Source organism: Coffea arabica, chromosome 11c (genome assembly GCF_036785885.1).
Source record: "Coffea arabica cultivar ET-39 chromosome 11c, Coffea Arabica ET-39 HiFi, whole genome shotgun sequence".
Classification (NCBI taxonomy): domain Eukaryota; kingdom Viridiplantae; phylum Streptophyta; class Magnoliopsida; order Gentianales; family Rubiaceae; genus Coffea; species Coffea arabica.
Genome location: NC_092330.1, coordinates 29,005,103 through 29,020,745, shown reverse-complemented (window position 1 = coordinate 29,020,745; position 15,643 = coordinate 29,005,103). Strand labels below are relative to the sequence as shown.

Genomic DNA, 15,643 nt, shown 5'->3' with positions numbered 1-15,643 from the left:
GCCGTGGACGTGGCCGTGGCCGTGGACGTGATCGTAGTAGATTTGTGCCCCGTGAAATTTATAACCGTGACAAACAACAAAATATTTTCCAAAAGAGGGAAAATAACTACGATTAGAAATATGAAGAAAAGATAGTTTGTGAAGAAAAATGCTACCGTGTGGTATGGAAGGTCATTCGTCTCGTAACTATCGTACGGCTGAGCATCTTGTTGACCTTGTGGCGCCCCCACTTCTCCCTAAGGCGAACCAAAAGGGTATCCGCGGGACGCCTGCCTAGCTCTCGCCAGGACTCAAGTAATTCCATTCAAACTTATTATCGAACTACACAATACATGTAAATAACTTAATACAATAAATGCGGAAGCGTTCAAGCTTAGCAATATTCATCGATTAACCCACCCGCATGTCGGGTGTTCAAAATACATCATGAATTCCAAATATACTTCATGCCCCAAAGGTTACATTTCAAATCTAAAAGTACAACCCAAAACTAAGACATAGCCAAAACATAATAGAAATCCCAAACAAAAGTACATCAGGAGGGTTTCTCCATTTCACCTCCGAGTTCAAACCTGTTAAAGAAAACAAATCTACAGGGTGAGCGAAACACTCGTGAAGCCAAAAACATATATGCAGGCACATAATTCAGGTAACAAGCCCAAATAACAGTTCAAGTGATAATTTACATGTACCTAATAATGCCAACAAAAATGTAACCAAAAACAATTCAAGGATACAGTAGCTCTCAGGAGTTAAGTTCCACATTTTTCCGATGTCATTCGTATATCTCCCTCCGTCAACCGGGTTGATATTTCATATCCGTAGTTCACCACTTACTTCTCATCCGTCCACCATACATCACTTCGGTCCCGCACGATATTTATAGGGCGATACTTCACGAGTATGCCAAGCGAGATCTCTCAATAGATCAAGCTTATCATGTGAATCTCATGACTCACCGAGATTCCCGACCAAACCCATGCCAGCTCGAGTTCCAAGGTCGGCCTATGAGTTTGTGCGTCCCCCATGTATCATGTAAGTGTCGAGGAGATTCACTCCAACGACGTATGCAATCATAACATACCATGTCATGTATTCAAGCATTTGACATGTTTAAGCATGTATTTCAGGTCATGTAAACCAGGCAAATCATGTTAAGCATGAGTCATTTGTTTCAAATGAGAACGAGTGCGATAAAGTACACACTCGACTCCATTTTCAAAACCAAGTAGGCTAAGCATGTAATCAAGTTTATAGAGTTCAAGTAGTCAAACACTTGACACTCACCGAGCAAATCAAGAAGAAATATTTTCTGGAAATTCAAGTGTTCACGGTCGGATCCTCTTGAAGGTCCTCGTGTGCGCCTGAGCAAATAATAGTGAATTATTATTCACACAACCCCATTTATCGAGAAATAATTTGTGCACTATAACAATCTAGGGAATTTCGTGAAAAGGAACCTTAATTACTTGTAAATCGAGGTTCGAGTGGCGTTTTATAAAGTACAGGAGCATTTGGATTTTTATCTTGGAAATCGAGGTTAAAACGTTTGCATAATGTCGAAAGAATAAAGAGTTCTTGGAAACTCTATTTCCTTGAAAGTTGGAAAATTTTAGTTTTCATATGGATTTTTGAAAAATCGTATCTCACTCGATACAAGTCTAAAATTGGAAAACTTTATACCGTTGGAAACCACTCGGAAAGTACTAAAAGTTTTTAGAAGACACTTTTCCATGAATCTAAGTGAAAAGTATTCAAAAATGAGATTAAAGTTGATGTTCCAGATCACCCAGGATTGAGCCGGGGTTGGTTTTTCGCTAACTTTGGAAATTCGGCAGAATTCAATCGTTGCAAATCAGCCCTTAAAATTTATAACACAATTAAAGGTGCAAGTAAGGTTTAGGACAGAATAAGCGGATCGAGAATTGGAGTTTCGAGCACCAAGATATGGTAGTTCAAAGTTGGGGAAAATTCAAAACTGTTGAACAATTTCCATATTTGGGTTTCCGACTTTGGACCTTTAGTTAAGTGTCGAAACGGATTTGGATTGGTACCAAATTTTGCAGTATAGTACTCCTATATGAAGGGTACCTCTCTATCAAATTTCGTGGAAAAATGGCTTCGGGAAGATAGTTAACCAATCAACCAAAGTTTTGAAATTACTAAGGCAAAACTGCCTTTAGCTCCATTTCTCTCCGTTTCCAAACATTCGGCTAAGGAAAACCTCCAAACATGGTTCATTTGTACAAGAAAAGTCTAAGGAACATTCATGGTACATTTGGTAGATGTTTAGCACCAAGAAATTCATTTAGTAAGACCACAACAAGTCTCACATCAAATCTGTCCAAATCCAAGGGTTTTCAAGAACAAGGCAGTCACCGTATTTTGATAATAACTCACTCAAAGTAACTCGGATTTGAGCATGGTTAATAGTATTGGAAAAAACATTCATAGGGTTATAATTTTACAGAAGAAATCGTTATAAGATTCAGCATGCAACTGGCTCGAAATTAAGCCTAAAGTTGCAGCAGCATCAAATCATTTCAGCAGAATAGAGAAACAGGGCAGCCTTCTTAAAACGATTGGTTTGGATCACACACTTGGAACCAAAAAGTGCTTTTTATACCGTTGGAAAGGTGTGGATGTCTAGTTTCAAATGCCACCAACGGCACTCGATTTGACGTCGGAGGACAAAGTTACGGCCGAAACACTATCGCTGGACAGAACTGCACGGAAACAGTTTTCCAGCTTGACTAGTTTCACAAAGAAATTCATTTGCCCAACCAAATTTCAATATTTTCCAATGAAAATTTTTACATAACTAATACAACATATAAACATCATATTCAAGCCATTAGATCATCAAAAATTGGCCTTAAATTAACAGAACAGGGCAGGAGCAAAATCAGAAGTTTCTATCCCATGAGTTCCTTGAGGTTTCTACTAATTATACTCCATTAATCTAACATTTCAAACACTAAACCAACATTATAAACAGCATCAATCACCATATCAGCCATCAAGACAGATGTGGGAGTTCATAGAGCCCACCTTCGAATTTTTCAACAACAACAACAACCCATAAGAAATTAAGAGCTAAAAGATATACTAGAACTTTCAAAAATTGAAGTTAGAAGGCTTGATCATGACTTACTCTAGTTGATGTTCAAGTCAGAAACTCAGTCCCTCCTTGTTCCTAAGTGAGCCGTGAAAAGCCTCCCCTTTTTAGCTAGATATGAACTCCAAGGCTTAGGCTAAGTAGTGCTAAAATTTGAGAAGATTTGGTGGTAATTTGAATGAGTTTTGTAGAGGAAATGTTGGAGAGTTTTCCGTTGTTCCTTTGTTGTCTGCTAGCCGGCCATGGAAGTTTGAAGAAATGAAATGTATGGTCTAACCCTTTGGCGTACAAAGAACGCTTAACGTCTAATAGTTTAGGTGCGCAAAAGTCAATTGCAAATAGTGCGCATACGCGCGCGTTTTGTGCTCGATTTCTCTTAAGTTTGTTGCACTAGTGCACTAAACCTCTAGGACACTTACATTCATATAAATATTATTCATTCTTAATTGTCCCAAAATAATGGTCTAAATTCCCTCAATTAAGCGCGAGCGTGAAATCGCGTATTTCCAATTTAGGCGCAATAAAGTAAAACCTTCGAGAAATTCTTATAACAATCGTAATACTAACTATCACTTGAGTTTTTAAACCTAAAATTGCCTATTTTAGAACCATTGTACATGTCTCAAATTTTCCAGCTTAATGTATTCCCAATTGACTAAAGTTTTCAGACACGTTTTCACTTTTTCACTAAACAAGTTTCTAAGAAAATAATTTTTTGAAACGAGACACTTTAAAAATATAACAAAACTATAAAACCATGTATTTAGGTCTAATAATGTTAGAAAATATTATTCGTGGCAAGAATCCAAATAAATAATTAATTAAGCCAAAATTAGAAATTTTAAAATAATAGATTTTCGAGTCCTCACATTCTCTCCCCCTTAAGAAATTTCGTCCTCGAAATTTACCTTGTTTGGTGAACAGGCCTGAATACTTTTCTCGAATTATTTCTTCGACCTCCCAAGTTGCTTCCTCCAACCCATGGTTCTTCCAGAGGACCTTTACTAATGATATCTGTTTATTCCTCAATTCTTTTACCTTCCTATCCAGAAGTTTAACCGATTTTTCTTCATAGGTTAAGATCTCATCAATCTCAACATTTTTCGGTTGTAAGACGTGCGAAGGGTCCGGATGATACTTCTTAAGCATAAATATATGAAACACATTATGAATTCGAGATAAACTCGGTGATAATTCTAACTTATAGGCTACACTCCCCACACATTGGATAATCTTGTAAGGTCCTACAAATCTTGGTTGTAACTTCTTTCCTTTTCCAGACATCAACCTTGCTTTCAAGGGCATGATTCTGAGAAATACCAAATCTCCAACAGTAAACTCCAAATCTTTCCTCCGATTATCGGCATAACTCTTTTGGCGGCTTTGGGCAGCCTGAATTCTTTGGCGTACCAACTTTACCTTTTCATTAGCTTTCTCAATCCATGACACTGTGGTCGGATCTAAAATTTTTCGTTCACCTATTTCGTCCCAACAAATCGGAAACCTACATTTTCGACCATAAAATGCCTCATACGGGGCCATCTGAATAGAAGAATGGAAACTATTGTTGTAGGCAAATTTCACTAAAGTCAAAAACTTACTTCAATTTTCTCCAAAGTCCAGAACACAAGTCCTTAACATGTCCTCAAGTGTTTGAATTGTCCTTTCCGATTGTCCGTCAGTCTGGGGATGGTAGGTAGTACTAAAATTCAACTTAGTCCCCAATACCTCTTGCATCTTCTGCCAGAAGCTTGAAACAAATCTCGGATCCCTGTCGGACACGATACTCACAGGTATTCCATGCAACCTAATGATCTCATCCAAATACAATTTGGCCAACTTCTCCAACGGGTACTTCATGTTAATCGACAGAAAATAGGCCGATTTGGTCAATCTATCCACGATTACCCAAATCGCATCATGGCCTCTCTATGTTCTTGGTAATTTGATACAAAATTCATAGTGATATTCTCCCATTTCCACTCAGGTATTTCTAGAGGTTGCAACAGTCCTGATGGTTTTTGATGTTCGGCTTTAACCTGTTGACAAATTAAGCATGTTTTGACAAATTTAGCAATCTCCTTTTTCATGTTCTCCCACCAGTACAGACTCTTCAAGTCCTGGTATATTTTATTCCCTCCTGGATGTACCGTAAACTTTGATCGGCGTGTCTCTTCTAAAATTTCCTTTTTAAGACTTTCATCCTTTGACACAACTATCCTATTCGAAATCTCAATACACCGTTTGATCCCAAGCTAAAGTCCGACTTGTCCTCCTTTTTAACTTTTTCCAATCATTTCTGCACTTCAGTGTCCTTTTCTTGAGATTCTTTAATACGTTCGATCAAAGTGGAAGTCAATACAATATTTCCCAAAATTACCTTCCTTAGTTCCAAATCAAGAATTCCAGTAACTCACTTCTTCCAATAATTGAAACTCCTTAATCATCAATCCAGCCATTTGCACTTGACGGCTCAAAGCATCGGCCACTACATTGACCTTCCCATGATGGTACTTAATAGTGCAATCATAGTCTTCCAAAAATTCCATCCATCTACGTTGCCTCAAATTCAGTTCCTTTTGAGAAAACAAGTACTTAATCCTTTTGTAATCTGTAAAAACCTCAAATGTTACCCCGCACAAATAATGTCTCCATTTCTTCAAAGCAAAGACCACAGCCGCTAACTCCAAATCATGAGTCGGGTAGTTTCCTTCATGCGGCTTTAATTTCTTAGAGGCACATGCTATCACCTTGTTATTTTGCATTAAAACGCATCTCAGTCCTTCCTTAGAAGCATCAGTGTAAACCACAAAACTATCCTTTCCGTTTGGCAAAGCTAACACAGACGCTCTTGTCAACCGTCTTTTCAACTCCTGAAAATTTTCCTCACACTTAGGACTCCATATAAACTTCCCATTTTTCTTGGTCAATTCAATCATGGGTCCAGCAATTTTTGAAAAATCCTGAATGAATCTCCGGTAATACTCTGCTAATCCAATAAAATTCCAAACCTCGGTAGGGTTTTCCGACCGTTTCCATTTCGAAACAGCTTCAACTTTAGTTGGATCCACTTTAATTCCATCCCTAGAAATTATGTGTCCTAAGAAAGTCACTTCTTTTAACCAGAATTCGCACTTGCTGAAATTAGCATACAATTGATGCTCCCTTAAGGTCTGCAAAACAACCCTCAAGTGTTTCTCATGGTTTTTCACATTCTTAGAATACACCAAAATATCATCAATAAAGACCACCACAAATTGATCTAGAAAAGGTTTAAAGACCCTATGCATTAAATCCATAAAAGCAGCAGGAGCATTTGTTAACCCAAATGGCATCACGACAAACTCAAAATGCTCATATCTCGAGTTAAAAGCAGTCTTGGGTATGTCTTTCTCCAAAATCCTTAACTGATAATAACCCTGTCTCAAATCCAACTTAGAAAATACTACAGCCCCTTGCAATTGGTCAAATAATTCATCAATGTGGAGCAAAGGGTATTTATTCTTAATGGTAACATCATTTAAGCCTCTATAGTCTATACACAGCCTCAAATTTCTGTCTTTTTTCTTAACAAATAAAATTGGGGCTCCCCACGGCGAATCACTTTTCCGTACAAAATCTCGTTCTAACAAATCTTGTAATTGTAATTTCAACTCCTTCAATTCGGCTGGGGCCATTTGATATGGTGTTCTAGAAATAGGGGTTACTTTCGGAGTTACATCGATCTTAAAGGTTATTTCCCGTTCCGGGGGTAGGGACTCCAATTCTTCAGGAAAAACATCAGGAAAGTCTTTCACTACAGGCATGTCCTCCAAATTCACCTTATCACTAGGAGTGTTAATAAGAAAAACCAAATATTCTTGAGATCCTTTACTGAATAATTTTCTAGCCCGAATTCCTGAAATAAGTGCAGACGAAGCTAACTTACTCCTTACATCCACTTTCAGGGTTGCTTCTCCTGGAATACGCAACTCTACAATTTTCGTCCTACAGTTTAACTGAGCATTATAACGGGCTAACCAATTCATCCCCAAGATTACATCGTATCCCTTAATCGTCAAACCTATCAAATCAGCCAATAATTTTCGTTCTCCAATCCAGACTTCGTAATTTTGATACACCAAGTTAGCAATTAGACTTTGATCCCCAGTAGGCGTTTTAACCTCAAGATCATATGGTAACTTAATTGATTTCAAATATATCCCACTCATGAAATTAGGGTTTACAAAAGAATGTGTAGCACCTAGATCAATTAAAATCCTAACTAAACGGTGAAAGATTGGAATTGTACCTTCTACTACCTCAGTTGCCTCAGGAACTTGTTGATAATCCAGTACATAAACCCTGGCCGGTACTTTCGGTCGACTCTTTCCGGCACTGGTTTGCTTAGAGGCTGACTTTTTCGGTCTCTGGGTATCACCTGCCGTCTTCATTTTGTTTGGACAATTCGCGAGCTGGTGCTCGGTACTACCGCAGGCCAAGCACTTCCCAGACTTCCTCCAACAGTCATTTTCAGAATGATTGGGTTTTCCGCAGTACCCACACGTAACTTGAGGGGTCACCGTTGAACCACTAGAAGGCGCTCTCCTAGCCTGTGTCAGTCCACTACGACCTCCTCTAGATAAAACTCTTCTCGAAACTCCAGCAGTCCTTGGTCCTCCCGCTCCTCTTCCCATTTTGGAAGGTTGTGCACTTTTACTATCTTGTCCAGAGGTATGGCTAGAAAAGTTTCTCTTTCTATTGTGGAAGTCTCTCACTTGAAATTTTGCACTCTCAACCCTTTGTGCCTTCTCTAAAGCTTCAGTAAATATAGAGATTTGGGCTGCGGCCAGACCCTTTTGTATCTCCACATTAAGTCCCTGAATAAACCGTCTAATCCCTTTTCACTCATTGGTCACCAGTTCGAGAGCGTACTTTGAAAATTTAGTAAATTTTCCTTCATACTCCGCTACACTAAGAGTTCCCTGTTTCAACTTGATAAATTCATCCTCACTCTTCTCTTGAATTAAGGGCGGAAGAAACTTCTCATTAAATTTCCTTGTGAAATTCTCCCAAGTCCAAGGGGTTTGAGTTCTCTCCCATTTTCCTTTTATCAGATCCCACCAAGCACGGGCTACTCCCTCAAATTGAAAAATAGCGAAATTCACTCGCCTATCTTCAGTGTAGTCTAAAGCAGCGAAAATGTTGGTCATCCTTTCCAACCAATTCTCTGCTACCTCAGGATCAGTTTCGCCGAGAAACTTAGGCGGGTTAAATTTCAAGAACCTCTCTAAGGCTCTATTCTCTCCTCTTTCCTGACCCCCAGGTTGGTTGAACGGTCCAGGGTCTTGTCTATCAGCCAAACGCTCTAGGATATCAGTCATCCTATTAATGGCAGTAGCCACTTGATTACCCTCAATATTTTCCTGACCTTGGATCGGTGCAGTGGCCGATCCCTGGTCACCCCTTTGAGGTTGGGCCTGTCTAGTCTCTCGCCCACGACCTCGATCACGGCCTTGACCACGGTCTCGACCACCTCTTAGTCCTTCCATAACCTAGGCGTGCCTAGTGCAAGAAATAAATAAATTATGCGATGCATAACAGAAAGCAGGAACCAATCAAGAAAACATTGGAATTAACAATAATTTACATTCATTAACATATCAAGTTCATACAATTAGCAAGTCATGGGGTAGTCACAAAATACAGCACACAAGTGCCATAAGAGTACTTTTAGTCACAGAAAACTAAAGTAAAAGCAAGTGTTCCAAAAATAAGCCACACAGTCATGCAAAATACAATGGTCTCAGCACTTAGCATCACCCCTGCTAATTCTAACTATACTAGTCAAAAGAGTCAAAAGAGTGGTCAAACTGCCTAGACCTAGTCCACAGTAGGACTATCAGGAGGAACCTCCTCCTCAGGATCCTCCTCAGGACTAGGAGCTACCTCCATCGTATCCTCCACTAGCCTAGTGGCATCAGCTACGATCCCAGAAGCCCTATCACGAACCTCCTCCCTCAACCTAGTAAGTTGAACCCCAGTGCTCCGAAACTCCTCATTAACCACAGCAGACGTAGCTATCTCGCCCTCAATCACCTCGTCAAGCTCGGTAATCCGCTCACTCTGAGCGCTAACCATCTGTCTAAGCTCGTCCACATCTGCCTGAAAATCCCTATTAAGTCCACTAGCTGACGACGCTCGTCGTCCAGAACAAGCACAAGGTAATTCGGGTAAGCAAAGGTAACCCTACAAGCACATCGGGGGTATCGAGTAGCAGGCGAGTAGCGTACACGAGCTCCCTCACCTAAACCTTGGTAGTAGATAGGCCTAGGAGGCACTACATGACCATTCGCATGGCCATTCCCGTTAGCTGCCGGAACTCCATTTTCGTTTTCCATCCCTGCAAAATAATAGCACCTTTCGGGTTAAAAATTTAAATCGCTATATAATTCGGATGTTGTTTATGCATGGCTAACCCAATCTCTAGTATGCCCCAAATACCTCATAAGGTATAACTAAATTATCCGATCTCAGGTCTTAAGGGTAGAGTATCTAATATGTCTCCCATATAGATCTCTAACCTAGCGCTCTGATACCAACTGTGACGCCCTCACTTCTCCCTAAGGCGAACCAAAAGGTATCCGCGGGACGCCTGCAGAGCTCTCGCCAGGACTCAAGTAATTCTATTCAAACTTATTATCGAACTACACAACACATATAAATAACTTAATACAGTAAATGCGGAAGCATTCAAACTTAGCAATATTCATCCATTAACCCACCCGCATATCGGGTGTTCAAAATACATCATGAATCCCAAATATACTTCATGCCCCAAATGTTACATTTCAAATCCAAAAGTACAACCCAAAACTAAGACATAGCCAAAAGATAATAGAAATCCCAAACAAAAGTACATCAGGAGGGTTTCTCCATTTCACCTCCGAGTTCAAACCTGTTAAGGAAAACAAATCTACAGGGTGAGCGAAACGCTCGTGAGGCCAAGAATACAAATGCAGGCACATAATTCAAGTAACAAGCCCAAATAACAGTTCAAGTGATAATTTACAAGTACCTAATAATGCCAACAAAAATGTAATCAGAAACAATTCAAGAATATAGTAGCTCTCAAGAGCTAAGTTCCACATTTTTTCGATGTCATTCGTATATCTCCTCTCGTTGACTCTCCATCAACCAGGTTGATATTTCATATCCGTAGTTCATCACTTACTTCTCATCATTCCACCATACACCGCTTCGGGCCCGCACGACATTTATAGGGCGATACTTCACGAGTATGCCAAGCGAGATCTCTCAATAGATCAATCTTATCATGTGAATCTCATGACTCACCGAGGTTTCCGACCAAACCCATGCCGGCTCGAGTTCCAAGGTCGACCTATGAGTTTGGGCGTCCCCCATGTATCATGTAAGTGTCGAGGAGATTCACTCCAACGACGTATGCAATCATAGCATACCATGTCATGTATTCAAGCATTTGACAGGTTTAAGCATGTATTTCAGGTCATGTAAACCAGGCAAATCATGTTAAGCATGAGTCATTTGTTTCAAATGAGAACGAGTGCGATAAAGTACACACTCGACTCCATTTTCAAAATCAAGTAGGCTAAGCATGTAATCAAGTTTATAGAGTTCAAGTAGTCAAACGCTTGACACTCACCGAGCAAATCAAGAAGAAATATTTTCTGAAAGTTCAAGTGTTCACGGTCGGATCCTCTTGAAGGTCCTCGTGTGCGCTTGAGCAAATAATAGTGAATTATTATTCACACAACCCCATTTATCGAGAAATAATTTGTGCACTATAACGATCTAGGGAATTTCGTGAAAAGGAACCTTAATTACTTGTAAATCGATGTTCGAGTGGCGTTTTATAAAGTACAGGAGCATTTGGATTTTTATCTTGGAAATCGAGGTTAAAACGTTTGCATAATGTCGAAAGAATAAAGAGTTTTTATATGGATTTTTGAAAAATCGTATCTCACTCGATACAAGTCTAAAATTGAAAAATTTTATACCGTTGGAAACCTCTCGGAAAGTACTAAAAGTTCTTAGAAGACACTTTTCTATGAATCTAAGTGGAAAGTATTCAAAAATGGGATTAAAGTTGCTATTCCAGATCACCCAGGATTGAGCCGGGGTTGGTTTTTCGCTAACTTTGGAAATTCGGCAGAATTCAATCGTTGCAAATCAGCCCTTAAAATTTATAACACAATTAAAGGTGCAAGTAAGGTTTAGGACAGAATAAGCGGATCGAGAATTGGAGTTTCGAGCACCAAGATATGGTAGTTCAAAGTTGGGGAAAATTCAAAACTGTTGAACAATTTCCATATTTGGGTTTCCGACTTTGGACCTTTAGTTAAGTGTCGAAACGGATTTGGATTGGTACCAAATTTTGCAGTATAGTACTCCTATATGAAGGGTACCTCTCTATCAAATTTCGTGGAAAAATGGCTTCGGGAAGATAGTTAACCAATCAACCAAAGTTTTGAAATTACTAAGGCAAAACTGCCTTTAGCTCCATTTCTCTCCGTTTCCAAACATTCGACTAAGGAAAACCTCCAAACATGATTCATTTGTGTAAGAAAAGTCTAAGAAACATTCATGATGCATTTGGTAGGTGTTTAGCACCAAGAAATTCATTTAGTAAGACCACAACAAGTCTCACATCAAATCTGTCCAAATCCAAGGATTTTCAAGAACAAGGCAGTCACCGTATTTTGATCATAACTCACTCAATTTAACTCGGATTTGAGCATGGTTAATAGTGTTGGAAAATACATTAATAGGGTTATAATTTCACAGAAGAAATCGTTTTAAGATTCAGCATGTAACTGGCTCGAAATTAAGACTAAAGTTGCAGCAGCATCAAATCATTTCCGCAGAACAGAGAAACAGGGCAGCCTTCTTAAAACGATTGGTTTGGCTCACACACTTGGAACCAAAATGTTCGTTTTATACCGTTGGAAAGGTGTGGATGTCTAGTTTCAAATACCACTGACGGCCCTTGATTTTGACTTCGGAGGACAATGTTACGGCCGAAATACTATCGCTGGACAGAGCTACACGGAAACAGTTTTCCAGCTTGACTAGTTTCACAAAGAAATTCATTTGCCCAACCAAACTTCAATATTTTCCAATTAAAATTTTTACACAACTAATACAATATATAAAAATCATATTCAAGCCATTAGATTATCAAAAATTGGCCTTAAATTAACCGAACAAGGCAGGGGCAAAATCGAAAGTTTCTATCCCATGAGTTCCTTGAGGTTTCTACTAATTATACTCCATTAATCCAACATTTCAAACACTAAACCAACATTATAAACAGCATCAATCACCATATCAGCCATCAAAACAGAGGTGGGAGTTCATAGAGCCCACCTTCCATTTTTTTCAACAACAACAACAACCCATAAGAAATTAAGAGCTAAAAGATATACTAGAACTTCCAAAAATTGAAGTTAGAAGGCTTGATCATGAATTACTCTAGTTGATGTTCAAGTCAGAAACTCAGTCCCTCCTTGCTCCTAAGTGAGCCATGAAAAGCCTCCCATATTTAGCTAGATATGAACTCCAAGGCTTAGGCTAAGTAGTGCTAAAATTTGAGAAGATTTGGTGGTAATTTGAGTGAGTTTTGTAGAGGAAATGTTGGGGAGTTTTCGGTTGTTCCTTTGCTGTCTGCTAGCCGGCCATGGAAGTTTGGAGAAATGAAATGTTTGGTCTGACCCTTTGGCGTACAAAGAACGCTTAACGTCTAATAGTGTAGGTGCGCAAAAGTCAATTGCAAATAGTGCGCATACGTGCGCGTTTTATGCTCGATTTCTCTTAAATTTGTTGCACTAGTGCACTAAACCTCTAAGGCGCTTACATTCATATAAATATTATTCATTCTTAATTGTCCCAAAATAATGGTCTAAAGTTACAATCCATAAAAGTTACATTATGCATAAAAGTTACAATCCATAAATCTATTCATGTAGTGGAGGAACCGTTTCATAGGGTTCTTTATATTCTTATAGTAATGGATGTTTAATAGGATTGATGTATCTTTAATCTTGTAGTACCTATATATAGAGGTATATTGACACCTTTTGGAATGACTTTTGTATTAGTTGGAATATAAGAAAATCATTCTCCATTCCTCTACTTATTTCCCTAATATTTTAATTCTTATTATACTATTTCATTTTATTAGTTTTATAACAAAACAAGTAATTTAGTCCTATAAAAAAAATAAATAGTTGGGAAGTGACTAAAATGTCCAATATCACTCTGAAAGCAACTGCAATATATTTCCTTCTATCATCTAGCATGTGAATTGTAATCTTGGATTTTTCAGGCGAGATACCTGAAGCGGTTGGTTACCTTAACAAGTTGGAGGAAATAATACTAGACATGAATAGGTTTACAGGTCCCATCCTATCCAAACTGTTTAATGTGTCTTCGCTACGAGTAATATCCATGGCAGAAAATGATCTCTCGGGCAGTCTTCCCTCAAGTTTGGGTGCCATGTTACCCAATCTTGAAGAACTTTATATTGGGGGAAACAGACTAAGTGGAGTCGTACTAACATATATCTCCAATGCTTCAAGACTTGCTTATTTAGACCTTACATCTAACCAGTTCACAGGTGTAATTCCTCGTTCTCTTGGTGACTTGAGACTTCTAAAAATTTTGTCTTGCGAACAACAGTTTTTCTTATGAATCTCATTCTGGGGAATTAAGCTTTTTGAATTCCCTATCAAATTGCAAATATCTAAAGGTGTTGTGGCTAGATGAGATTCCTTTCAATGGGTTCCTTCCAGTTTCTGTTGGAAATCTTTCTAGTAATCTAGAATCTTTTTATATGAATGATTGTGGACTTTTGGACAAATACCAAGTTCCATAGGAAATTTAAGTAACTTGGCAGACCTGAATTTGTCTCAGAATGCCTTGGAAAGGACAATTCCACCAACCTTTTGAGGGCTATTGAAACTTCAGGAAATGGAGCTTGGATATAACAAATTTCAAGGACCCTGTCCTGGTGAATTATGTTATTTATTGAACTTAGGACAATTAAGTTTGAGCAGCAATCTGCTTTCTGGTAGACTTCCTAGTTGCATAGGGAATATTACTTCCTTAAGATATCTATATCTGGACTCCAACAATTTAAGTTTTAACTTGATCTCAAATTTGTGGAGACTCAGGGATATCTTGGAGCTCAATTTGTCCACAAATTCTTTCAGCGGTTCTTTTTCCTCTGAAGTTGAAAATTTGAAGGCACTAATAATTGTGTACCTGTCTGTCAATAACTTTTTTGGAGATATTCCCACAGCCATAGGAGCACTACAGAGTTTACAGGCACTATCCTTGAAGCATAATAGGCTGCAAGGATTTATTCCGGAATCTATGAAGAATATGTTGGAATTACAGTATCTGGAATTGTCATTTAACAATTTGACTGGTGAAACTCCCAATTCACGGGAAGTACTCCAGAATCTTGTATACTTCAATGTGTCCTTCAACAGATTTAGAGGACCAATTCCACATGGAGGACCTTTTGCCAACTTTACGAAGCTATCTTTTCTCTCAAACGAAGCATTGTGTGACGCTCCTTGACTCCAACCTTGTCAAACTTTGGAACAAAGTTCAAGGAAAATGACAGTTTTGTTTGTGTTGTTGGCACTTGGATCAGCAGTTGTAGCCATGGTAGTTTCGTTTTTGGTGATAAGAAAATGGAGAAGAAAAATTGTGTCTCCATCTAACTCAGATCCAGATACAACATTTGAGAGGGTATCATCCCACGAACTCAGACAAATAACAAACTGGTTCAGTGAGAGTGCATTGCTTGGCTCTGGAACCTTTGGTTCTGTTTACAAAGGAATACGAGAAAATGGGATGACTTGGGCTATAAAGGTTTTTGATTTGCAGCTTGATGGTGCATTTAAAAGCTTCAACAGGGAATGTGAAGTCTTACGGTGTCTTCGTCATCGTAATTTGACTATGGTCATCAGTGCTTGCTCAAATCCTGACTTTAAAGCTTTGATACTTGAATACATGCCCAATGGAAGCCTTAAGAAACGGCTTTATTCAGGCACTCATATCTTGAACATCATGCAAAGACTAGACATTATGATAGATGCAGCTTGTGGTTTGGAATATCTCCACTATGGTTATCCAACTCCTGTGATTCACTGTGATTTGAAGCCCAGCAATATCCTACTAGATCAAGATATGGTTGGTCATGTTTGTGACTTTGGAATTGCTAAGTTGTTGGGAGATGGAGAAAGTGTGGTATAAACAAAGACTCTCGCTACATTCGGATATGTTGCCCCAGGTAACTCTTCTTGATTGCAATTCCAATTTTTGATGTCAGTCAAATGATGTTTCGACTTTTAACTAATTAAATTTTTTTTATTCAGTACCGAAGTTCTAAATTTAGCAAACGAATTTAATTCAATATTGATGCTAGACTATGGACCAGAAGGACTGGTTTCAACAAGTTGTGATGTATATAGCTTAGGGATGACATTGATGGAG

At 38.7% G+C, this 15,643-nt stretch overlaps 1 protein-coding gene across 1 annotated transcript; it reads left to right on the top strand.

Moving 5' to 3' along the window:
* The first annotated feature begins 14,761 nt into the window (after positions 1-14,761).
* LOC113716171 (receptor kinase-like protein Xa21) lies at positions 14,762-15,403 on the top strand. Its single transcript, XM_027240464.2, has one exon. The coding sequence runs from the start codon at positions 14,762-14,764 to the stop codon at positions 15,401-15,403; it is 642 nt and encodes a 213-aa protein (XP_027096265.2).
* The last annotated feature ends 240 nt before the right edge of the window (positions 15,404-15,643 follow it).